This window comes from Sturnira hondurensis, unplaced genomic scaffold (genome assembly GCF_014824575.4).
Source record: "Sturnira hondurensis isolate 20B ecotype Veracruz unplaced genomic scaffold, ASM1482457v3 Scaffold0014745, whole genome shotgun sequence".
Classification (NCBI taxonomy): domain Eukaryota; kingdom Metazoa; phylum Chordata; class Mammalia; order Chiroptera; family Phyllostomidae; genus Sturnira; species Sturnira hondurensis.
Genome location: NW_028087376.1, coordinates 3,867,650 through 3,893,222, shown reverse-complemented (window position 1 = coordinate 3,893,222; position 25,573 = coordinate 3,867,650). Strand labels below are relative to the sequence as shown.

Genomic DNA, 25,573 nt, shown 5'->3' with positions numbered 1-25,573 from the left:
CTGTAAGGTGCTGTGAGAAGTGGACTGAGGTCAACCCAGGAGGCACAAAACATTACTTGCTCTGACCAAGATTTTGTTTTTGCTAAATATTTCTTTTTCTGGACACAGCTGTCACCAAGGGAAGGCCTACTGGACAAGCAGACAGTGGAACTCCTGAGTGCAAGAAAGCAGTTCCCTGGGAAGTTGCAGCAAAATTAGAGCTGCTGATGGAGAAGAGGCATGAGGAAGTTAAGGCCTCAACAAAGAAGCAGGAGGCAGCAGCCCAGGAGACATATTGAACAGACTAAGGTTTTGAGGAGAAAAAAAGACATTAAAGCCCTGGGCCCAGAGATTAATATCCACAGATCAGGTAGGGAGCCCCTTCCTCTGTGATGATTTCTCTTCTCTACGAAATATTTGTCCAGCCACACTCCTCAGAGAGCTCTGTGAAGGTTCACGTGATCATTTTATAAAGCATTTGAGGCTCCCTCAAAGCACTCTTCCTTATCCATCTGGCAAACATTACTGTCAAATGCTTCAAAAATTTATCATATAACCCTTCCATTTTTTTCATCATAAGCACTTCCAAATTGCCCACTGCTGTTCTTAATGACTCACAGGATTCCTGTGTCTCATGGAACACAATTCAACTCTCTCTTTTCCCTCTGACTTAATTTTCCTTAGTGAAGTCCAATATATTTCCATGCAAATAGAAGAACTGGTACCTTCCACTTTCCCTTCCAAGTGCTCCCGGCCCTTGCAGCTGTCATTGTGTAACTCCATAGTAGATGAAACAGTCACAATCTGGACAATCATCTTCTGTCTTTGAGACAAGATTGCATTTGATCTAAGAAGCATCTCCTGACTATCCAGTGGCCTGCCTACGACATGGGTACAATTATCACCCCCTGTTTTACAGATGAGCAGGTGGTGTTCAGGCAGGTCAACAAGCATGACCAAACTTACATGCCAAGAAGGAAATGGGGCTAGGACTTTAACCTGGGTTGTCAGACTCTACAGCCCAGCATCACCCCACCAAGGATATATTGTCTTATTCCAATTTTATGTGATGCTTGGGCTGAGTTAATGGTCCTTTAGTAAGAAGGATGTCTGTCAAGGTAGAACATTGAGTCAGTAAACCTTAGGGCTAGGAAAGACTTAACGGTCATTTTCTACAGTCCCCCAGTTGGCAGAAGCAAAGGCTCACAGAGATCAATACCTTTCCAAAAGCCCCTTTTTGAATTAGGTGGTAAACCAGGTTTAGAAACTTGGTGACCTAGAGCCCTGTTTAGTGTTCTTTTTATGCCGCACTATTTTTTATCTTATTGTCTAGTGTTATAGATCAAATGTTTGTGTCCCCCAAAATTCATGTTGAAATATTAACCCCCAAGGTGGTGGTATTAGGACATGAGGCCTTTGGGAAGTGATTAGGTCATGAGGGTGGATCCCTCATGAATGAGATTAGTGCCCTTATTAAGCAAACCTCACCAAGCTCCCTGTACCTACCACCATGTGAAGTTACAGAAGAAAAAAAACAGCCATTACGGAAGTGGGTCTTCACGAGACACCAGTTCTGCCAGTGGCTTGATCTTGGACTTCTCAGCCTCCAGAACTATGAGGGGGAAAAACTTCTGTTGTTTTTAAGCTACCCAGGCTGTGATAGCAGCCCAACCGACTAAGATACCTAGCATAGAAGTCATTTGTGATGTTCATCAATAATTCCTTTGGGGAATAAAGAAAGAAGTTAGGCATGACCATGTGACTTGTTTTGGCCAGTGAAATGGGAGCAGAAGTGAAATGTGTCACTTCCACTTTAAGAACCTATATGTTATTCACCAAGTTCCCTTTCTGCTTCCATGGATACAAGCAACATACTAAATGATAAAGGTTCTACTAGCTGAGGATAATGAAGAGCAGAGCCCCAGCTGACTCATAAAGGACATGTAGAATGAGTGAAAAATAAACCTTCATGGTTATAAGCCACTGAGATTTGTAGCATCACTAGCCTCTCCCTGCTGGGTAAGCCTGAGCTACATCACCATTCCCATGATGCATCTCGGTGCAGGAAGATTTAAGAGGATAAACAATGCAGCACATCAGAATACACCACCCTAAAACATTCCAAATTCTGTGTCTCACCAGCATTCTTTCTTCCTCTTGGCTTACATTAGGGATGGGGGATGTGGTTCATTACAAAGAATAAGGATTTTGATAGCTTCTCATTCTTGGAACTATTCTGCAGGTAAGTGCCTGGTGGAAATTTCCTCTAGTCTTTGAGTTAAAAACATAATGAATTAGATTATTTTATTAAGCTCAATGCATTATGACCTCAAATACATCATCCTGTACTTACACACATACATATGCAAAAATCTTTGGCTTTGAGGCTTTGTATCTAGATATTCACAACACATTATGTTTCCTAACTTTACAAGCACCAACATTACAGTAACTTGATGCTTAAATCACATCATCAGATATTTCCAAGTTATAAACTAGTGGAAGCTCCTTCTAGAGCAGTAAGGGAGCTCGTGTGACTTTGGGTAAGTGACTTTGCCTCTCTGGGCTTCAATTTCTCCTTCCACAAAATAGAAATATTATTAGTATCTACCTCCCAGGGTTATCAATAGAATAAAGTTGGGCTGGGCACATTCCATCTGGTTCATAATTAGTGCATAATATTAATTATGTTTGAGCCATAGAATACTTAGAAATCAAGAAAGTAAGATCATTTCAGACCTTTTGCTTTCCAAGGGTGATTTTAGAAACTACTTAGTGGTGGGGTGTTTTTTGTTGTATTTTTTTAAGGGGGGAGGTGTTTGGCAGAGGGGGAAGATGTAAAACCATGGTCGTCTTCTTCCTGGTGAAGGTTTTAACACTTTTGGAAACACAAACAGTTAGGTAGGCGAGTAAGTATTGCTAACAATTGGGGAAATTTTTCTGAACTCCCTGCTGAAAACACACATCCAGATGGGAAAACCTTTAAAGGGTTGAACTCATTTATAGTTTTTCCTTCTTAAATTTTTATACTTTTCCAGGTTTATAACAAAGCTCAGAAAATGCTAAAGCTTAAAGGAGAAATGAGAGGTGCCAAGGAAATGAAAGATGAGGTAAGGCTAACTCCTCTACAAACACAGAGTTGAATCTTTGTTACAAGGCACTTCTTTTCAAGGTTCATGATTCTAAATTTCAGTAATAAGCATCCAAAAATACCACAGACAAAGGTGGGCAGCGGGGCACAGGATTTAAGAGTCCACACTTGAGCAAGGTGAGTCTGAATCCACACATGCAGTTTTACTACTGAGCATGTTGCATACCCTCTCAGGGCTTCCTTTGCCTTACCTAAAAGATAGGAATAATGAGCACCTATTTCAAAGGCTTGCTGTGAGGATTCAATAAAATACTGCATGTAAAACACTACTGCTTGGCACAGAGAAATCACTTAAAAACATTAACTATCGTTGCCAACATTCTTTATCTGGAATGATAGGGAAGTGGAGTGTTCTGATTAGTCTAATATTTTGGTCAAACCTGACTTGTTCCAGAAAGGATTTGAGAGGTATGTTTTGATTAGCATAGGGTTGTCCCACATGACATATGCTTTTTAAAAGACCTCCTACCAAGAGGCCTGGTAAAAGGAGCTGAAACACTTCTTTTAGCAGCTTCTAAAAGAAGTGTTTCACGCAGACCTGTGAAGCAAATGGTCGCCAGTCCAATTCCCAGTCAGGGCACATGCCTGGGTTGCAGGCCAGGTCCCCAGTGGAGAACACATGAGAAGCAACCACACATTGATGTTTTTCTTCCACTCTTTCTCCTTCCCCTCCCCTCTTTCTAAAAATAAATAAATAAAATATTTTTTAAAAAGACGTGTTTCAGCTCCTTTCCTGCTGGATTACTAGAGGGACCCATACAGGATTCACTGCGAGTTTTGCATGGATGAAGGATGTGGTATGCATTCGCTAGAAGAATAGTCATTCTTTCAGTTGACATCTATGGAGCCCCTTCAATATGACAAGCATTGTTCTAGGGGCAGGGGACAAAGCACTAAACAAAACAAAGATCCTTGTTCTCATGGAGCTTATTTTCTTTTTTTAATTCTTTTTTTATAAAGATTTTATTTATTTATCCTTAGAGGGGAAGGGAAGGTGAGAAGGAGAGAAACATCAATGTATGGTTGCCTCTCGTGAGTCCCCTGCTGGGAACTGGCCTGCAACCCAGGCATCTGCCCTGACTGGGAATCGAACCACGATTGTGTGGTTCGCAGGCCCGCGCTCAATCCACTGAGCTACACCAGCCAGGGCTTTTACTCTTTTTTAAAAATATAGTTTATTGATTATACTTTTACAGTTGTCCCAGCCCCCCCCACCCCCGCTTTATTCCCCTCCGCCCTTCTCCCTCCCTCCCACCCATATTCCCCTCCCTGAGTTCTTGTCTACAGGTCATACATATGAGTTCTTTGGCTTCTCCATCTCCTATACTATTCTTAACTTCCCCCGATCTATTTTGTACCTACCACTTATGTTTCTTATTACCTGTGCCTGTTCCCCTCTTCTCCCACTCCTCCATGTGATCTGTTTCTGTGAATGTGTTCCTGTACCAGCTGTTTGCTTAGGGTTTTTTTTTTGTTTTTTGTTTTTTTTGTTTTTTAGGTTCAGTTTGACAGTTGTGAGTTTGTTGTCATTTTACTGTTCATATTATTGATCTTCTTTTTCTTAGATAAGTCCCCTTAACATTTCCTATAATAAGGGCTTGGTGATAGTGAACTCCTTTAACTTGATCTTATCTGGGAAGCCCTTTATCTGCCCTTCCATTCTAAATGATAGCTTTGCTTGATAGAGTCGTCTTGGATGTAGGTCCTTGCCTTTCATGACTTCAAATACTTCTTTCTAGCCCCTTCTTGTCTGCCAGGTGTCTTTTGAGAAGTTAGCTGATAGTCTTTTGGGAACTCCTTTGAAGGTAACTATCTCCTTTTCTCTTGCTGCTTTGAAGATTCTCTCCTTATCTTTAATCTTGGGTAACTTAATAATGATGTGCTTTGCTGTATGCTTCCTCGGGCCCAACTTCTTGGGGACTCTTTGAGTTTCCTGGGCTTCCTGGAAGTCTATTTTCTTTGCCAGATTGGGCAATATCTCCTTCATTATTTTTTCAAACAAATTTTCAATTTCTTGCTCTTCCTCTTCTCCTTCTGGCAACCCTATGATTCAGATGTTGGAACATTTAAACAGAGGTTGCTACGCCTCTCCTCATTTTCTTGAATTCTTATTTCTTCATTTTGTTCTGGTTGAATGTTTCTTTCTTCCTTCTGGACCAAACCGTTGATTTGAGCCCATTTCCTCCCCCTCACTGTTGGTTCCCTGTATATTTTTCTTTATTTCACTTTGCATAGCCTTCACTTTTCCCTCTACTTTGCAATGATACTCAGCCATTACTGTGAGCATCCTGCCTACTAGTGTTTTGAACTCTGCATCTGATAGGTTGGCTCTTTTCATACCTTGGTTCTGTTTTTAGAGCTTTGATCTGTTCTTTCATTTGGGCCACTGTTTTGATCTCCACATGACTGTACGCAGAGTGTAGGGGTGGAGCCTTGTACAGGCAGGGCCTTGTATGGGGCGGAGCCTTAGGTATTCATCAGGGCAGGGCAACCCACCTCCCTGCGTTGTGGTGCAGTATGTGGGGGAGGGGTCTGAGAGGGAGCAATGCCACTTTCTCTGCTCTCTGACAGCATTCAGTCACTTCCCCTGAAACCCACAAGCAAATTGGGCTCTTCTGGTGCTGGTTCCCAGGTGGGTGAGCTTGTGTACATTCTAGGACCCTGCGGGTCTCTCCAACAAATTCTCCTATGAGTCTGGGAGTTTCTCTGCCACCACAAACCCCACAGGTTTTTCAGTCAGAGGTTTTGAGGCTTTATTTTCCCACCCTGGAACCCTGGGTTGTGTGGTCTGCCTCATTCCCTATTTGTTCTTCCTGGTGTATCCACACACAAATGTGGAACTGCCCAGTCTGCCAGCCACCGCCTTGCCATGAGTCCTCTCTGCCCTGGCTGCCCATCTCCACCCCTCCTACTGGTCTGGATGAATGTTTCTTCTTTAATTCCTTGGTTGTTGGATTTTCATACAGTTTGATTTTCTGGCAGTTCTGGTTATATTTTGTTTTTAAATTTGTTGCCCTTTGGTTGTGCAAGGAGGCACAGTGTATCTACCTATGCCTCCATCTTGGCTGGAAGTCCTGGAGCTTATTTTCTAGTGAAATAATTACTCTCCAAGGATATGATGGAAAAAAGTACGTGGCAACTACTCAAGTGCCAATAAAAATTGCCCATATTCCACAGGTGGCTGACCTCTGCCACATGCTATGTATACCCTGAACCACATACTTTATACGGTGTACCTATTTTTAAAGAATTTAGAACACAATAGGATACAAGATATACTCATTCTTCATTATATGAATCTAATTGGTTTCAATTTTTTTGCTCACAGACAAAAAAACCTTTTATAATGCCCATTAACTCCCATCATAAGTAATCAAAAACTCAATGTTCCTATAGATGGAAGTTAGTAGTAATATCACTAACAGTGTTTGAAACTACTGTGGGTAACTGTAAACTCTATCATTACACATGCAAAATTTAAAATTCCTGAATCAACATTAATTTTTAAGGTCACCTACTTTTTAAAACATAACTCTCACTACAAACTTACATATGTTGAATGGCAGTGGTGGTTAAAGTGGCTTTTCATTGTCAAAAATTGGTCATTATTCTCAAAGAAAATAATTTCCCAAAAGTGATGACCTTTATGGTGTTGGCTGACACCGAAATTACTCTGGAAACTTCCACCCAAGTTTTCTTGTTTATTCAAGGGCCAAATGCCTGGGAATGCTGTCGTCTTAAATCTTCATAATGCTCTTGGGAGTTGAGAGTGCTACTGAATCACAGGCTTCAGTCTAACATCATCATATCCCCAAAAGAACACAAGACTATATGTCAGTACTTAAACCTAGAGCAAAATTTCTTCCCATCTTTTGAAATATACGTTCAAGAAGACATGCTCTTTGAAAAAGAGATTCATTTAATCAATACAGAAAATTTGCTTCAGTATATAACCTATTTTCCAGTGACTATCATGAGTTTGGTAACACCTGCAGTGCCAGCACTCACCATTTTGCCTGTGGTTGGATGATGTCACATACTGTCAAGCTAAGTGACCAGGTTCCAACCTCATCCAAGTGAAACTGGGAATCTAAGCACTTGGCTTATGTAAGTGAAAACTAACCTAGCATCACAGGCTTGTGACTTCAGCCATCATTAATGACTCCAGGTTTAGGGCATGATCAGATGGTGCCTGAGGGTCAGCATCATGACTCTTACTTCATCTCGTCCCCTAGTACTGGTTACAGAGCTTTGATTGATGAAATGTCAGATTAAATCAATTCTTATGACATATTGATACTCAAAAGGCATCTGCCTGGAATTTAGCCTTCAAAAAGTAGATAGGATTAGAAATAGTGTACAGTGACCTCTGTGCAAGATATTAGCAAGAAATTAGGTTTACTGGAACCTCGGAAACATTTGCCTTTCTAGAGTCTGAGGTGAGCACCGTCTCTTACAATTTCCTACAATAAAAAGTAATACGTGATTCAAGGAAATCATTTTATTGCTCTCCCTGCATTTCCACTCCTCTTCTGATGAATAAAAACCCCTGTACAATTTGGCCTTTAGCAGTGAATGGTTAAATTTTGATTTCAAAAATAAATTTCATTTGACATCCAGCAAAACACATTTGTTATTCAACTGGTTCAGGGAATCCTCATAGAAAGATTATTTATTTCAAAACTCATGTGTTATGAACAAAGAAATTGCCTCAGAGACTCTGAGTCCATGCTAATGTCCAAATTAGATGAGATCATCTACATTAAAGATCTAACTCTGAAGTCCTGGTCATGCAACAGAAAGGAGCTAGCAGGTCTTCAGCCCAGAGGACATCCAAAACTGGGGGAAGAGAGGATTTTTTTCTTGTCCTGAAAGAGAGAGGGCATTTAACTTCTAACTCAGAGAGGTTCAGGTTGTACAGCATTCGTACCTCACTGTTGAGTCCACAGTGTGCCAGGCTTCCTGGAACAATCTGGTGACCTGATCCTCATCTTAAGTTTAAGATGTATCTATTTAGCATCAAGGCAAGAGTACAGGGCATTTGCCATTTCCATAGAGCAGGCGTTCTCTTGTCACCTAATCTGTTCATAGATGCCAAAGAAAGACAGTCCTGGAGCTGGGGGGAGGGGGGATCCGGAGGACCTCACTCCCAAGTGAGCCTCTGTACCCTATTCTCACTGTGGCAGCCGTTACAAAAGGGATTTAAAGCACTGGAACCAAACTGCTGCTTCTTGCTGGGCAAGGAGTTTGTTTTCCAGTTAGAAAAGTGTCTGTACTCTGATCTTTTTTTTTTTTAGCTGCTCTACACATATTCTCTTAAGTGAGTCCCTGGTAATTGTCTTAATGGTAATTACATGCTTGGGGCAGTTTGACATCCAGTGTTATTTTTCTGAAAGTGAGGAACAAGGGAGGGGGAGGAAGAGAGAGAGTTTTGAGATAATGAAATACTTTTAATGACAGAGCCATGCCGTTAACCTAATTAAACTGTAAAGTGGAAAAAAAAAGTCCAGGTACTAAATGGAAATGAAGAAATAAATCAGCTGAGACAGCAGCACTTCTGGGAAACCTTCTGAATTCCGCATACTCTGACATTGTAGTGTCCGATTCTCCTGATGATTCTCTGGCCCCCCTCAGCCATGAACAGAGGTCTCTTAAACTGACCTGTCCAGTAAGGCTTGATTTATGATGTCCATATCAGGTCTCCTCCACTAGGAATGTGTGTTGTGTAGCTCACATATTTAGGAAGCCAGGGAAGTCAGTGGGCTATGGTGACAGCACTGGCTACATGGTCAGGAGAGCAGACCTGCTCATTCTGCTGCTAACTAGCTATGGGACCTTGTTGCTTGGATCACTTTCCATTTCTTTGCACCTATGGCTTGTGCACCTTCACACCTGCATCTCTCTTAGAAGAGTTGTCCTTAGGCTGTTGGGGTCACTTTACCCACAAGAGCAGAAAGCTGGAAGTCCTTGGCTGCTTAGCTCCCATGCAGCTGCCCTTAGCCATTGACTGGCTGATGCCAAGTCTGACAGCCCAGCTTTCAGTGCGTCTAATCAGGACAGGCTTTGAGGTGTAACTCACACTCCAGATTTCCTCATGGGATCAGGCTAAAGCTACTGCCTGCAGGACTATGTCTGAAATCCTGCCCTTGCTTGGTTTCTGCCCCTTCCCTATCCTGCTTCCCCCACTTCCTTCCTAATTGCTCTTGGGAGTGTTTCTTTAACAGGTGCCATGAATCCTCACCTTAGAGCCTGCCCTGAGCAATCTAACATAAGACGGGTACCTGCCATAAAAGCATCAGCATCAGTTTCAACATCTGAAACGCAGAGGTGGTAGATAGTACCTGTCCTCGTGAGTGCTATGAACAGTGTGCTAGGACCAAAGCACTGGAGAGGTTCACAGAGGGCTACTTCCTAATTTCTTCTCACACTGATGGAAGCCACCCGCAATACTGAGAGTCGGATGTAGCACCCGAGGGTAACGGAGCACCCCCTTACCACAGGTCCACGCCCCAACCCCACCGAAGTTGCTATGCTTCACACTCTCTGTTGGTGAGCTTGATCACTAATTTCCATTCTGACCTAGCAATAATTGACTAATCCTTTTCACTCATACTCAAAGGCAATGATCTTATGTAATCAGCCCAGGGATTTACTTTTATTCTCATTGGTATATGTCTCCAAAGAAAAAGTGCTAGGTTTGCAGGTGAGGGAGGTCTTTTAGTTTAGTGGGTAGAAGCTATAGTTAAAAGACTTCAGAATCCACATCCACTCCATCACTGATTCCCTAGTCTTGACAAGTTCATCTGACATCTCAATATGTTCGTTTTATCAGTGGCAGAACCATTAATATTTATAGACAATCTACAAGGTGCCTGGAATTATTCTAGGCACCAGCTTCCTCTTGAAAAATGGGGGAAATGTCTGTGGTGCACCTACAGCAGTGGGCAAAGATTAATTAAATAAGTAATTGTCTGAATAATACAGAGCACTCAGACACCTTGAAAGTGGAGAATATGTAAATGCTACACGGAATGAGTAATAACAGTAGAGGGAAGATGGACAAATTTTCAGCAAATTTAAAGCCTCTGTCAACCATTTAAGTGAATGAAAGTAAGCATTTTCTTGATGGTTTATAATTGATGCTTCTGTTTTTCTGCATAGGGAGGGGAAAGAGACAGAGAAGTGAGCAGTCTGAACAGCAAGCTCTTGAGCCTGCAAGCCGACATCAAGAATCTACATGATGTGTGCAAGAGACAGGGGAAGACCTTGCAGGAGAATCAACTCATTGTGGAGGAGGCAATGATGAGCAGCAGCTATGTGAGTGTTTCAGCAGCTCCTACCCCCTCTCCTCTCGTGACTTCCACTCTGCTTCTGTTGACAGGAACGATGGTAGAAAGTTCTTCCAAAGAGCATTTACTGAGCAAGCAATGAAAGAATTAAACACACCCCCCCTATCTCTCTCACATGCACACACACATCCCCACCCTGCCCTCAGGACTTTTCAGTCTAGCTGTCTCCGAGGTCCTCTACCTCTGAGGCTCTGTCTTGTCCTTATCTGGCCTTTCACACCTGTGGACTTGCACCACCTGTGGCCATTGCCCTGCAAGACCAAATTACAGTTTTATAAGGAGAACACCATCTTCAAATGCATCTTAAACAAACTTCTATATTGACAAAAAATAACAATCCTTCCACCTGCTCAGAGGTGTCACTGCTCATCAGTGCAGCAGGTGTGTGGTGTTTTTTTTCTGCCAAAGAAATAGTTTGGTCATTTTGTTACGTTTAACATTATTTTGTATTAGTTTCAGGTATACAGCATAGTGGTTAGACAGTCCCATACTTTACAAAGTATCCCCCCTGCTATTTCCAGTACCCATCTGACAACTTAAACAGTTATTACATATATAATAATAGTTATTACAGTAGTTATTACTACATTTCTTATGCTGTACTTTACATCCCTGTGACTATTCTATAACTACCAATTTGTACTTCTCAACCCCTTCACCTTTTTCACCCAGTTCCCCAACCCACCTCCCCTCGACAACCATCAGTCTGTTCTCTGCATCTATGGGTCTGTTTCTGTTTTGTTTGTTCATTATATTGTTCTTCAGATTCCACTTATAAGTGAAATCATATGGTATTTGTCTTTTTCTGATTGACTGACTTCACTTATCAAAATACCTTCTAGGTCCATCCATGCTGTCACAAATGGTTAAAATTTCATTCTTTTTATGGCTGAGTAGTATTCCACTGTACATATGTATCACAGCTTTTTTCCACTCATCCACTGATGGATACTGGGGCTGCTTCCAAATCTTGGCTATTATAAATAATGCTGCAATGAACATAAGGGTGCATATATTCTTTTGAATTAGTGTTTTGGGTTTCTTTGGATATATGCCCAGAAGTGGAATCTCTGGGTCATACGGCAGTTTCATTTTTAATGTTTTGAGGCCCTTCCATGCATTAGGTTTCCATAATGACTGCATCAGTCTGCATTTCCACCAACAGTGCACAGCAGTTCCCTTTATTGCACGTTCTCACCAACACTTGCTGATTGTTGATTTATTGATTATAGTTATTCTGATAGGTGTGAGGTGATATCTCATTGTGGTTTCAATTTGCATTTCTCTGACAATTAGTGACATTGATCATCTTTTCTTATGTCCATTGGGCATCTATATGTCCTCTTTGGAGAAGTGTCATTCAGATCACTTGCCCACTTTTTAATTGGATGGTTTGAGGGTTGGTTTTTTTGGAGTTTCATTGTATGAGTTCTCTATAAATTTTAGATATTAACCACTTATCAGATGTATCATTGATGAATATGTTCTCCCATTCAATGGGTTCCCTTTTCATTTTGTTGATAGTTTCCTTTGCTTGTACAAAATTCTTTTAATCGATGTAGCTCCATTTGTTTATTTTTTCTTTTGTTTCCCTTGCCTGAGCAGATACTCAGGGGGAAAAAAAGTCTGAGATTTTACTACGTATGCTTTCTTACAGGATTTTTATGGTTTCGAGTCTTATATTTAAGTTTGTACTCCAGTTTGAGTTTATTCTTGTGTGTGGTGTAAGGTAGTCTGGTTTCTTCTTTTGTTTTTTGTTTTGCGTGTATCCAATTTTCCCAACACCATTTGTTGAATAGACTGTCTTTACCCCCTTGTGTGTTCTTGCCTTTTTTTCAAATATTAACTATATCTAGGTGTGGATTTATTTCTAGGCTCTCTCTTCTGTACTATTGATCTGTATGTCTCCTTTTATGCCAGATCATACTGTTTTGATTACTATGGCCTTGTAGTATAGTTTGAAGTCAGATAACATTATTCCTCCAACTTTGTTCCCTTGCTCAAGATTGCTATGGCTATTCAGGGTCTTTTGTGGGTCTGTATATATTTTTGAATTATTTATTCTAGTTCTGTGAAATACATCATTGGTATTTTTTATCAGGTGCTGTTCATTGCCACACCTGTAGCTCTCTGCCTGCAGCTGTTCTTCTTGATGCAAGAATCCAATCATAGGATGAGCTGAAATGCAGAAGAGCTAATGCCTCTAGAAGCAGTCCCCAATCAATGATTGATGGAGAATTGGTGAATTAAATAACCTATCTCCCTTACCCCTCAGTTAGAAGTAATTCCTGCCATGCTCTTTGCTCTGTTCCCAAGTTTCTCAATGGGACCCAGTGCCAGATGCCCACAGTAGTAACTAGCTTGACAACACACCCTTTCACAGCTTCCTTCCCTTCCTTGTCTTATCGTCCTGTTCCACTACCTGAGTTTGCTAAGATCACTGCCCACATAAAACTACTACTTGATACTCAGTTTCTTGTCACAGGACTTGCTTCCAGTAGTGCTCAAGCCAAGATACTCAGTAACACTTGTCCTACACATATGTGAATAGGAATACCTCATGGCATGGTCATCTTTATTGAGACTGTGATTTTGAACTAATACTTATCTGTTACCTAAGCAGTTCATCAGCTGAGGCAACCTCACTTCAGCCTGAGGTTCTCTCTTTGGAAACTCTGGCACTAAGCCCTTAAACCAGTCTCTAAATTTATCCACAAAAGCTAGGGGGCCAGCTGGAAAATATTTTCCCAAAGCTCTCTCAATACTTTGGGTTTCCAAGAATTCCTTACTTTGCAGCCTTCATTTCCGTTTAGGGATTTGAGTTATTGGCAACCATAAAGCACGTACTGGTTGCACAGACCTATTGCTGGACCCCCAAGTTAGCGTCTTAGATGCTGTGTAAGCAACCACCACCTTCTTCAACATTTGTGGTCAAGGATCCGGTCTCTCTTCATTGTGCATGTTAGAGTTCTCCCAGGACTTGCCACTTCCCTGTAGAAACCACAGATTGTTTCTCTGTAATGCCCTAAAAATGCTACAAACAAAGCAATTCTGCCTTATCTTACTGAGCACTGCCGTCCTTTCCCCAGTAGGTCACAACAAATATAGAGAAACCCATTGGTTTTTTAAATGGATCTCAGGAAGGCTATTACCATAATTTACTTCTTTCCAAATATTAATGTTTTTGAATATTTTCACCATTGCTGTCACAAGTTTATTTATTCCCCAAGTCAGGGAAAGCCATGTGGCTTATAAATACCTGGCAACTTGGAAGGAGAAAGATATTAAGTCACATTTTATTATTCTAATTGCCCAGAAGGTCTAACAGCTTGAAACGAGCTTTAAAACAGGCTCTTTTTTTTCCCTAGCACTTAGTGCAGAATTTAAATTGCAGACTCTGCATACAAATATACAATTAGATGTAGACTTATACTCATCCACTCAGAAAATCCCTGCAAGATCTGCCTCCCATGAGGAAATGTAATATGGGAACAAAGGGGAAACCCAAGACTTTCTGAAATATCGGCTGATATCTAACAAGGAGCTAGGGAAATAAGCAGGAAGTCAGAGTTCAGGACCACAGTTATACTAGGACAATTAAAATATTGTATCAGATGTTATGTGTAACTGAAGGAGTGGCAGGAAAGGAGTGGGTGATAAGAAAAGAAAGTGACATGACCTTGTAAATCAAGAATACACTGTGTTCTAAAACCCAGGAACAGAGCTGGAACTAAGGGAAAGAAAGTGAAGTGCCTAGGTGAAAAAGTTAAGGGGCATTCATTCTCAGGTGCCATCCCTTCACTTGTTCAACTTTGAGACTCAGAACTTTCTTGTTAATTGCATGTCAGTTGCTTTACTCTAGTCCCTACCCTGCCCAGGAATCAAAAGAGGGCCTTAATTAAAGCAAAAGGAGAAAAGAACAACAGACATATTGTGATGGTCAAACCAGAAAAAGGAAGGGTCTCTTTGAACAATTTCCCAGACTTCTTTGGCCCTGGTGGTAGCATGGGGAGACATCCTGATATTCAATAGAACTCAGATTGTCAAACTCATCTTTGAAGTACAAGAAGGACATTATTTTTAGCATAAAACTCTGTAGGAACTTTCATTTCTGTAGATAAAAGTAATTAGTTGAATATGTAAAGATTAATAGACTTCCAATGAAAATTATCACAGAGATATCACTTTGAATCATTGGGAATGAAAAAAACATTTAAGTGAATAAATTAAACATTAATGCCATGTGGGATCTTGGATTGAATCTTGGAACAGAAAAAAACTCATTCGTTGAAAAACTGATAAAATCTAAATAAAGTATTAGTTTAGGTAATGGTAACCTACCAATGTTAATTTCTAAGTTTGGACAAATGTACTGTAGTAATGTAAAATTTTAACATTAGGGGAAACCACATGAAGAGTATATGAGAACTGCCCTGACTGGTATGGCTTGGTGGGTTGGGCATGGTCTCGCAAACCTAATGGTCATGGGTTTTATTCCAGGTTAGGGCACAAACCTGAGTTGTGGGCCAGGTTCCCAGCTGGGGCGTGCAAGAGGCAGCGATCAATGTTTCTCTCACGCATTGATGTTGCTCCCTCTCTCCCTCCCTCCCCCTCTTTCTAAAAAATAAGTAAATAAAATCTTTTTTAAAAGAGTACATGTGAACTGCCTGTACTACTTTTGCAATTTTCTGGAATCTAAAATTATTTCAAAATAGTTAATTTTTAAGCGAATCTCTGGTAAACAGAGATTACTGATGAGAAAAGTTCTAAACCATGAAGATGCATCTGAAAGAAATGCATGTAACTCAACACACAGTTCCACATTCAAGAAAGTATAAGAAATGCAATTTGTAGAAGGTATAAAACACAACAGATAAACCTATCTAGTGATCTGAGGTTAAAACAGAGTTACAAGAGAAATATCTCAACACCTCAGTAAAGGGGGAAAGATGTTCATGACAATGGCAGGAAAAGTTTTCTCCATTTTCAGTTCTTAAATGGAGAAAAATATCAGCAGAGACCTTGTTATCAGAGCAATGCCAGCCTAAGATGCTTACTGAAAATTAAAATAGGGAATAAAATGGTTAAAAAGTATTTTGAAAAGACCACTTTGGGCAAATCAGCTGGGCCTTATGACATACTTCGAAGAGTACTTAAGGAATGGCAGGTGTTATTACATAGCTGCTAGCAATTATTTCTGAGAACTCAAGAGAATAAAGAAAGTCCCTGTAGATTGAAAAAGGGTAAATGAAGTGCTCATCTTTTTAAAAAGGGAAAAAGGACAATCCTGATAATTATAGACCTGTCAGTTTAACTTCAATATCAGGGAAAATATGGAACTTAACATCAATCAGTTAGCATCAACTTGAAAAGAACAGAGTAATGGGTGGAAACCAATGTGACTTTTCAAAAGTAAATCATGCCAGGCCAATTAATTTCCTTCTGTGATCAAGTAGCCACATAGGCACAGAGGGAGCAACAGCTATAATTTTTTTGACCATAAGTAGGGCTAAAATATTGACTAAATATGGCAACAGATTCCTACAGGTGGCCAGTGCTCTCCATCTTTTAAAACAGTTGAGGTATGCCCTGGCTGGCAAGGCTCAGTGGATTGAGCACCAGCCTACCAACCAAAAGGTCACCAGCTGGATTGCTGATTGGGGCACATGCCCGGGTTGTGAGCCAGGTCCCCAGATGGGAGCATGTGAGAGGCAGTTTATCAATATTTCTCTTCTCTTCCTCCTGTCACCTCTCTCTAAAAATAATACATACATACATACAGTTGAGGTCTGGATAGAACTCTGAGAAACACAGTTGGACCTGATGGCCTCCAGAATCATCTCTAACTCTAAATAGTCATTCTAAGAATTAATCTGACTTCCATTAAATCATTTCCAACTTGCTCATTTTCTCCAGATCTTAGTTTAAAGGTCAAAGAAGAACCTAATAAAATGCCTTCATTAGAAAGAAAACTTTTTTAAAAGAAGACAAAGAAGCAATAGGAAATTCATTAATGCCTTTATGATATTGCTCTTTGGCACATATAAGTGATATGTAGGCTTAATCCATAGCGTGTCATTTTCTGTTCATTTAGAATTAAGAAAAATAATCTTCTGAATACTTAAGGATAAATATGTAGAAATTTAATAGGTCTCAAATAAGCCTAGGCATTTCTCCAAGTCTTTGAAATTTGATTCCTCTAAACTCACAGGTAGCTATAGTGTGCAAATATTTTCTGTCTGTCTTCTCTGTCCGAGGCATTAAGGATGAAATAAACTTCCAGGAGAGCCAGAAAGAGTACATCAGATGGAACCTACTTGTTTAAACTGAACTAACAATCAGCTGTAAACTTTCTGGTTCTGAGCTGGACTAAGCCTCCCGTGTCTGTGCTGCCCCCATCTACTCTTACTGGAAAGGATTTTCTTCTGGGTCTCAGCTCTTTCTTAATCTCATTAAAACCCCATCTCTCCAGCTACTCAGACCAAAACTTTAGAATCATCTTGCCTTGGATGACCATCATCTCCCACCATCACACAACTAACACAGTAGCAATTCTTGTGGGCTCTACTTTCAAAATATATCTAGAATCCAACCATTTCTTCCACCTCTACCACCTTGCTACCACCTTGGGCTAAGCCATCATCTTCCTCGCCCTCATCCTTGCAGTAGCCTCCTGGCTGGTCTCCCTGCTTCTGCTTCCCTAGAGCTGACTGTCAACAGAACAGCCAGCATGTCCTTTGTAACATCTAAAGGAGATCAGGTCATTCTCCTCCTCTCTGTACCCTCCAATGGTCTTTCACCTCCCTGAAAAGAAAAACTAGAGTCTTTAGAATGGTATATATTGCCCTAGAAAACCTCACCTTCCTTTCCTTTCATTTCACCTGGTACCAGTCTCCCCTTTACTATCTCTGCTTCAGCCAGAACAAGTGACTCCTCAAACCTCTCTGGGCTCCTCCCACCTCCAGGCCTTACCGCTCCCTGAAGTGTTCTTGCTGTAGACTCCCACCAGGCTCCTTCCCTGTCTCCCTCGTCTTGGCTCCAATGTCACCTTCTCAGTGAGGTCCTCCAAGAAAACACTTAATTTAGAATTACAGTTTTCTTTATCCTGGCATTTCTCCTCTCCCTCCCCTGCTTCACTCTCCTCCATTGCACTTTGTGCTTTTAATACACTACATACTTTACTTGTTTGATTCTCTCTCCCTCTCTCTCTTTCCCTCTCTTCCTCTCCCTCCCCACCCCCATTAGGTGCAAACAACATAGAAGCAGAAATTCTATATGTTTTATACACCTCTGTATCCCCATTACCTAGTACAGTGCTCAGCATATAGTAGGTATACCATAATATTTGCCAAACAAATTAGTGAAAATATAATATCCATACAACAGCTACTATGTTAATATTCATAGCAGCACTATTTATAATAACCAAAACCCAAAACAATCCAAATATTCATTAACTGATGAACAGATGAACAAAATATGGTATATTCATATTATTTAACAATACAAAAAACAGAATACTGGTTCTTGCTAGAGCCTGGATGAACCTCGAAAACATTATACTAAGTAAAAGAAGACAGACACAAAAGATGACATTTCACACAATTGCATTTATACAAAATGTATGAAAGGGTAAATCCATAGAGGCAGAAAGCAGATGGTTGCCTGGGGCTGAGGGTAGAAACAGGAGTGACCAATGGGCATGAGGGGGTATTTTGAGGTGATGGAAATGTTCTAAAACTGGGTTGTGATAATGATCACACAACTCCATATTGCTACAAATCATTAAATTGTACAATTACAATGGTTGAATTTTATGATATCTGAAGTATACCTCAATCAAACTGTTTTTTAAAAAACAGTTAATGTTTCTCAAAGTCTGAAAGTACTCCACTAGTGAGGCCAAGACTACATGCTCAAATTCTTGGGAACCAATGTGAGTGTTCATTCTCTATGTTACTTACTTCTCTCTTTCAATACCTAGCTGTGTATGAATTTCTTTTTTTTAATATTTTATTTATTTATCTTTAGAGGGGAAGGGAAGGAGAGAGGAAGAGAAACATCAATGTATGGTTGCTTCTCGTGCATCCCCTGCTGGGAACTGACCCCTGCAGGGAACTGGCCTGCAACCCAGGCATGTGCCCTGACTGAGAATCGAACCGCGATCGTCTGGTTCGCAGGCCCGCGCTCAATCCACTGAGCTACACCAGCCAGCGCTGAATTTCTAATCTAGGCCCTGTAGGTGTAGACATGGCCCCTGCCCTCCAGGAATTTATAATTACTTACCATATGAGATACACAAAGATCACTACACTGCAAGGCAGAATGTGAAATGCCATGTTAAGGACATGCCAGTAAAGTCTATGGTGTTGATGCAGACATCTTTGCATGGAAAACAGGAAGGAGAGCAGGATTTGAATAGGGTTTTAAAGAATGAATAAAATGACAACAAGCAGAGAGAGGAGCTAAGGGCTACCCACAGGCCACCCTCATCATCCACCTTTCTTCCAAATGTCATCAAGCATGTTGGGCAAGAAAATATAGACACATCAGTGCAAACATCTCAGTTGTCCTAGAGAAACAATTCAGAGATATATCCTACCAGCAAAATACTTTGTGCAAAGTAGGTGTTCAACATATGTTTATTGAAGGAAGGAATGAAAGTGTAGGATGGGTCTAGAAGCATTTCAGGGGAATTGTAGATTGGCAGGGAGATCTCTCTCTCTCCCTCCCTCCCTCGCTCCCTCTCTCTGCCTTTTTCTGACACACACACACACACACACACACACACACTCACTCAACATCTGCAAGGTTACATCTTCCATTGGGAGGAGGGACAGACACTGGCCCGAATAGTATCTCTGCCCCCCATTTACCACCATCCAGAAACCTGTTTTCTTAAAAGCTTACCCAGGAGTTTACCCTTTGATCTAGGCATTATTAATAGTTGAGATTAGTTCAAGAACCATGACCAGAAATCCATTACCTTCCAGGTCAGTGTGTTATCTTTATAGGTGAAGACAAAACATAAACATATTATCACATGTAGCTTTATACTATTCTTTAGGTCCTTCATGTGTGTTTTTTATTCTAACATAAATAAGATGAATGGTAGATCTAAATAGTCAGAACAAACTATGCTTTTTTTTCTTCTTTTAAATCCTTCTTATAGAGTGGAAATATGAAATGATGTTTCATTGTGAATAAAGTGAAATGTTTAATAAGTGTTCTGTAGATGAAAAGCTAAAAGGATAGTTAGATGGATGTGAATAGTAAATGTAAATGGTTGAACAAATGAAAAAAATTAAAGACTGAATGCATACTTAGCAGTATTCTAAAGCCTTTTCTGTATATTTGATCTCAATTGCAGAATAAAAATCAAGCATTAGCATTTGAGGAATCACAGATGGAGTTTGAGTCCAGTAAACAGTGCCATCTGAGACAGCTCCAACAACTCAAGAAAAAATTGTTGGCCCTGCAGCAAGAACTGGAGTTTCGCACAGAGGAGTTGCAGACATCTTACTGTTCCCTCCTGCAGTATCAGTCTGTCCTAGAGAAGCAGACTTCTGACCTGGTCCTTCTTCACCATCACTGCAAACTGAAAGAAGATGAGGTATAGATAGACATACTTTGGAAATGTCTCATGTTCCCATGTGCCTACAGAAATCAGGCCAAGCCTACTAGGCTGCAAACATTGGACTTACAGAGGGGAGCTTTGCAGCATCTTGAGCAGGTTTTATCAACTTTCCCTCTTTAATTCTTGATTTTTTTTTGAAGCTGAGCAGAGAGAACTAAACAGAACAGTGTAAGTGGGTGAGAGCTCCAGTAGTAATACATGTGGGGTATATGATACATGTGTGTGTACATGTGTGTGTACAATATGTGTGAAGGACCATGGTTCCATTTTATTACCATTGCAATTTAAACTGCAAATGAGTCTAGGTCTCTGAGGGTTATAAAAAAGAGAATAAGGCCTATTAAATGAACCATTCTTAGAAAAATTAAGTTTTGATCATCTGTAAATTCCTGGTATTGACACAGTTGATAACATAACCAGATATTTAGTCTGAGTCAGTCATTGAGAATACCAGATCAGTCATTTTGTCTGGATGGGAGTTTGAGATCATCTAGACTTACTTTAACTATATTCTGGACATTCATTTCTATGCACGGCCCAGGGTTGTGTTTTTTAAACCAAAGAGAGAATACTTATGGAATTCCAAGTACATTCCAAAGACCAAAGCTATAAAAGAACTTAAACCAGTTGAGCAATGGCAGCATTAGCATCAGTAAAACCATGGGCTCTAAGTAATGAAACAGGCAGCCTCCCCTGGCATTTCTTCCTTTGTGTTTAAAGATAAATTTCCAAGGCCTGTCTTGGATGGTGCTGGTGCTGTTGTTATGTGAGTGTGCGCTGCTGCTTAAGGACTAGCTCCAGGGGCTTTCTGAGGGGCCTTAAAGAACACAGAATTTTTTTAAAGGGAATATTATGGCCAATAAGAATTTGTTTAAAAGGATTGGGTGGGAAAGGAACCGAGAAAGGATATCCTATAAAATATAATCTGAAACAAAACTGTTGAGCGTAAAACACGGTGTAATAAAGCTAACACAGGACTGTTGTTGAAACTCAAAACTCACTATAATTTAAACAAGAGTCTAGCTTGGATAAAGTAGCCCTGAATTAGTTGTGATTCTATTTGGTTGCATATAACAGTAAACTCCCAACTAATAGCACTTAAATACGATAGTTTTTTTTCTATGACATATTTAAAAAAAGGTCTAGGGCTGTTATGGTACCTGTATGTCATCAGGTACCAAGGGTCCTATCTTTTAGCTCCACCACCATCAGCCCAAAGCTTCCATTTTTCAGGTGGCTGCTGGAGCTCCAACCATCACATCCTTGATTCAAATCATCAGGATGAGTTTGGGGAATGTGGAGAGAAAGGCACACTCCTCCCTTTTAAGGACACTTCAAAAGCCCCACACACTTTCTCTTGTGTATCAGTGGCCAGAGTTAGTCACATGGCTACAGCTAAAGAGCCTAGGAAATGTGCTGTTTTAGTGAAGTACAATGCTGTCCCAAATAAAGTCAAGGTGCTATTACTAATGAGGAAAGAAAGAAGTGATACAGCAAATAGCAGGAGCAATAGCAGTCACTGATACAGATCCCAAACCAGGAAAGCACTGGGAAAATTACTTTAGGCATTCTGCCAAACTCCCTCAATATTTATTACTCAGAAACATCAAACTTCTGAGTAAGGTTGGGTTTCCCAACAGCAGACCCCAAGACAAGGAGAGAGATATAGGTAGTTAATTCAGGAGGTGATCCTAGGAAGCAGGGTGAGAGAGTAGAGAGTAAGTCAAAGAAGGACGGGAGCCCAAAAGAAAAGCTATTAAGACCCCTGTTGTAGACAGCTGGGGTACAGTCCCTGGAGGACTCTGGGAGATGGTGTAGAATATACCCCAGTCATTGGCTGAGGACTGCATTGAGAGTATTAACTCCCCAGTACTTGTAACCTGCCTTGTGCTCCTCTGTGTGGGTGGGCCCCTAGGGCCAAAACATCTCTTAGGCAGAGTTGAAGATGCTTGGGCTGAATGAATTTAGCATACAAAGAATTGGTGAGTGCCGAGGGGATATGCACAGGCCACTGGCAGCATCTATTATAAACATTCGAATATAAATATTCCTTTCCTCTTTCTCCTTACCTAATAAACCCCTCCAACTAAATGACCCTTTCCTAAGAAGAATCTCAAACGGCAGGCAGCAACTGGAATGAGCTTAAACCAATAGAACATTGTTCTATTTTAATTCTGCACTGAACTATTTAACCTAAGTTAAGGCTTCCTTGGCAATTCTTTGTTCTTAACTCCTTCCATACATGTAATTCAAGCCATACAATTTAGCACTCTTCACCATGTACAGTTGTTTGCTAATTTTAAATCATCTCTCCCCAAAATTGTCAGAGTTCATAAATTCTGAGTGAGAAGCCTATGTCGTATAGTATTATGTACCCCCTCAGCACACAAGACATTGCTCATGAGCATTCAATAAATATGTCAGTTGGTTGGCTAATTAATTGATTAGGAAGAAAAAGAATCTAAATAAAGACTATACAAATCCCAGTGGAACTTCGGGTCATGTTCCCCCACTATCTCTAGGGAACTTTGCTGACACGGACCTGTGTACACAAGGTGCTCTACATTTTCTAAATTAGACCTCTAGAGAATACCTAGGAAAGAGAGAATGCTGGCATTTCCAAGGAAAGAGAGAATGCTTAAAAAATGGAACTATACAAATTGATTCCTATTAATCAACTAACAAGTCTTTATGAAATTCTTACCACATGCCAGGCCAAATGGAAAATAGATACAGCCCCTGCCTTTAGATGGTAAGAAGTCTACCATCTAAATAGGATAACCTTTTTTATTTCCAATCATTAACAATCTGATATTATATATTATAACTCTTAGATCTGTGCTGGGTCTGTCCTGTGTATCTGTGTTTTGTAAGATGAGTTAAGGTATAAGACTCTTCTGCATGGAATCTTAGAGCCACATTCTTTGCTCATTAGATGCTCCTATGGATTCAACGTGGTTTTATTCCTGCACCAACAGGTGACTCTCTATGAGGAGGAGATTGGAAATCATACTGGGAGCACAGGGGAGAAGCTCCACTTGGCACACAAGAAACTCGCCTTGGCCGGGGACAAGATTGTCTCCCTAGAAAGAAGCTTAAACCTCTACAGGGATAAATACCAGACTTCCCTAAGCAACATTGAATTACTGGAGTGCCAAGTGAAGATGTTGGAAGGGGAGCTCAGCGGGATTGTCAGTCAGGTAGGACTTAACCTAGGCCTCTCAAACCAGGAGGTCCCTGTAACAGTCCCAGCCTTCTCCGCCAGAAACCCAGACCTTCAGCCAGATGTCATTCCTTCCCTCGAATTACGAGGCCCTCAGCTTTGAACATCCAGCCTTCATGTCCCCTTTACATTGTTCTTTAGGAATTTTGAGGCCCTTAATCAATATAAAAAGGCACCACTTCAAATAAGGCAGGAAGTGAATTATCAAATGCATTCTCAAGTCTTTCATGTTCTCATGAGCGTCTGGTGAAGGGCTTCTCTAGGTCATAGGACTCATGCAAATCATGACTTCAGGATCAAACAGGTGGAGAAAGACATGAAACATGAGAAAGAGAAGCCCAAATGCCTGAATTTGTTTTTTCCAATTGCTTCTTTTTAATTACACAAGTAATATTCAATACAATCACATAGGCTCTCTAGACAGAAATATGGAAGTCAAATGTAAAATTCCACCTTCAGCCTCCTCCATGTCAGTCTTCCCCTCGCAATCCCTTATGTAAAGTGTTGGGAATCTTCCCCAGCCTCTTGCTGTACAGTTACATATGTAGTTAGGATTTTCTTTTTACATAAATAGATCATTTTATGAATGTGATTCTACAACTTGCTTTTTAAATGTATCTTAATTTCTTTTAGTTTTACCTTGTATTATAGAGCATGACTGTACCATCGACTGGCAGGTTTGTCTATTACAAATAAGCTCTAAGGAACATTCTCATTTCTGTGAGGTAATTTCCTCAAGTGTGATTGCTGGACCACAGGATATGCTTATTTTTAATGTTTAAAGATACGTATGAAGTGCATACCAGAAAGGGTCTGCCAGTTTGAACAGTAATAATCAGGGAGTTTACTTCCCCCTACTCCGTATATTTTTCAATCTGATGGATGAAAAAAAAACAGGTCTTCTCATTACAACTTTTATTTCTTTTAATTCTAAGAGTTGTGGATTCACTTCTTCAGATAGCAGATTCTGAAACAGATTAGCAGGCAGGAAATTTTCAGAGAGAACTCTTGGTACCAACACCTGTGAAACCAGGGGGACAAAAGCAGGGTGAGGTGGAGGGGAAAGGTGAGCTGTGGTGTGGTCTCCACAAAAGCTCAGCCAACTCCATGGGAAGCTCTGGGGCTAGATGGTGCTTCAGCGTGGTCCTGAATTGGGGGGAAGGGAACTGGCCTTTATACCTCCATGTCGATTGGATGTGAGCTGTCCCCAGGCAGAGGGAAAAGTCTTCTGCCCCAGTAGTAGGTGACAATCCCCAGGTGACGCCTTGCTGAAGGGAGTTGGGGAGGCACATCACAGTGACTGCGACACTAACGAAGTATTGAGCACCTGTTCATGTGGACTTCTGTTTTAGGAATTACTTGTTTAAATCCTTAACCTATTTTTACTGGGTTGTTAGTCCTTTTTTTGTATTGATTTATAGGAGGTTCTTAATATATTATAGGTAATAATGCTTTATTATGTGTATTACAAATATGTTCTCCTACTTGGTAGTTTTTCATTTTGTTAATGGTATTTTTCACCATAGAGACATTGTTAATCTTTATGAAATTGAAACTCCACCCTTCTTTATAGATTGTAGGTTGTATGTCTTCCTTTAGGAAGGCTTTCTCTACCCCCACAATTGCAAAAGATTGTCTTATATTTTCTTTTAGTTCTTCCATAATTTTATATTTTTATGTTTTTATCTGTAGTCCATCTGGAAATTTTATTTATTTGCTTATTTCTCATGTATATATAGTGAGATAAGGCTATAACTTTAAGTTTATCAAAATGGATCTCCATTTGTCCCAAATCTACTTATTGAATATCTCATCCTTCTCCTACAGTGAAGTGCCGACCCAGTATACTGACCGGGTCTCCTGTACCCATGGCTATTTCTAGACACTTTATTTCCTTTTATCTCTTGCCAGTTCCTGCACCAGGGTAAAAGTTATTTAGTGACCAAAAAAGTGACATATGTTTTGATAGATCTTTTTAGGGAAAATCCTACTTCTCTGTTCCTTGGCCATTTTTTGTACATCTTTTCTAGGTAAAATTTAGATTTATGTTGACCTAATTTCAAATTATATGTTAATTTGGGAAAAATTAGCATACCCTATGGAACATCACATGCTTCCACTTTTATTAAATTTTCTTTTGTATTCTTCAGAAAGATTTTACACTTTTCTTTATTTATCTCACCTATTTTCTGCTATGTTTATTTCTAGATATATTTCAGTTTTATTGGTTGTAT

At 40.3% G+C, this 25,573-nt stretch overlaps 1 protein-coding gene across 1 annotated transcript in view; it reads left to right on the top strand.

The window, feature by feature from the left end:
• Nucleotides 1–336: 336 nt before the first annotated feature.
• PMFBP1 (polyamine modulated factor 1 binding protein 1) overlaps nt 337–25,573 on the top strand; it is a 58,102-nt gene continuing 32,865 nt past the window's right edge. The window contains exons 1-5 of the mRNA XM_037063745.1: nt 337–349; nt 3,018–3,089; nt 10,292–10,447; nt 19,850–20,092; nt 23,095–23,316. Coding sequence (XP_036919640.1) covers nt 3,039–3,089; nt 10,292–10,447; nt 19,850–20,092; nt 23,095–23,316 — 672 coding nt within the window. The 5' untranslated portion in view covers nt 337–349; nt 3,018–3,038. The remainder of the gene's footprint in view (nt 350–3,017; nt 3,090–10,291; nt 10,448–19,849; nt 20,093–23,094; nt 23,317–25,573) is intronic.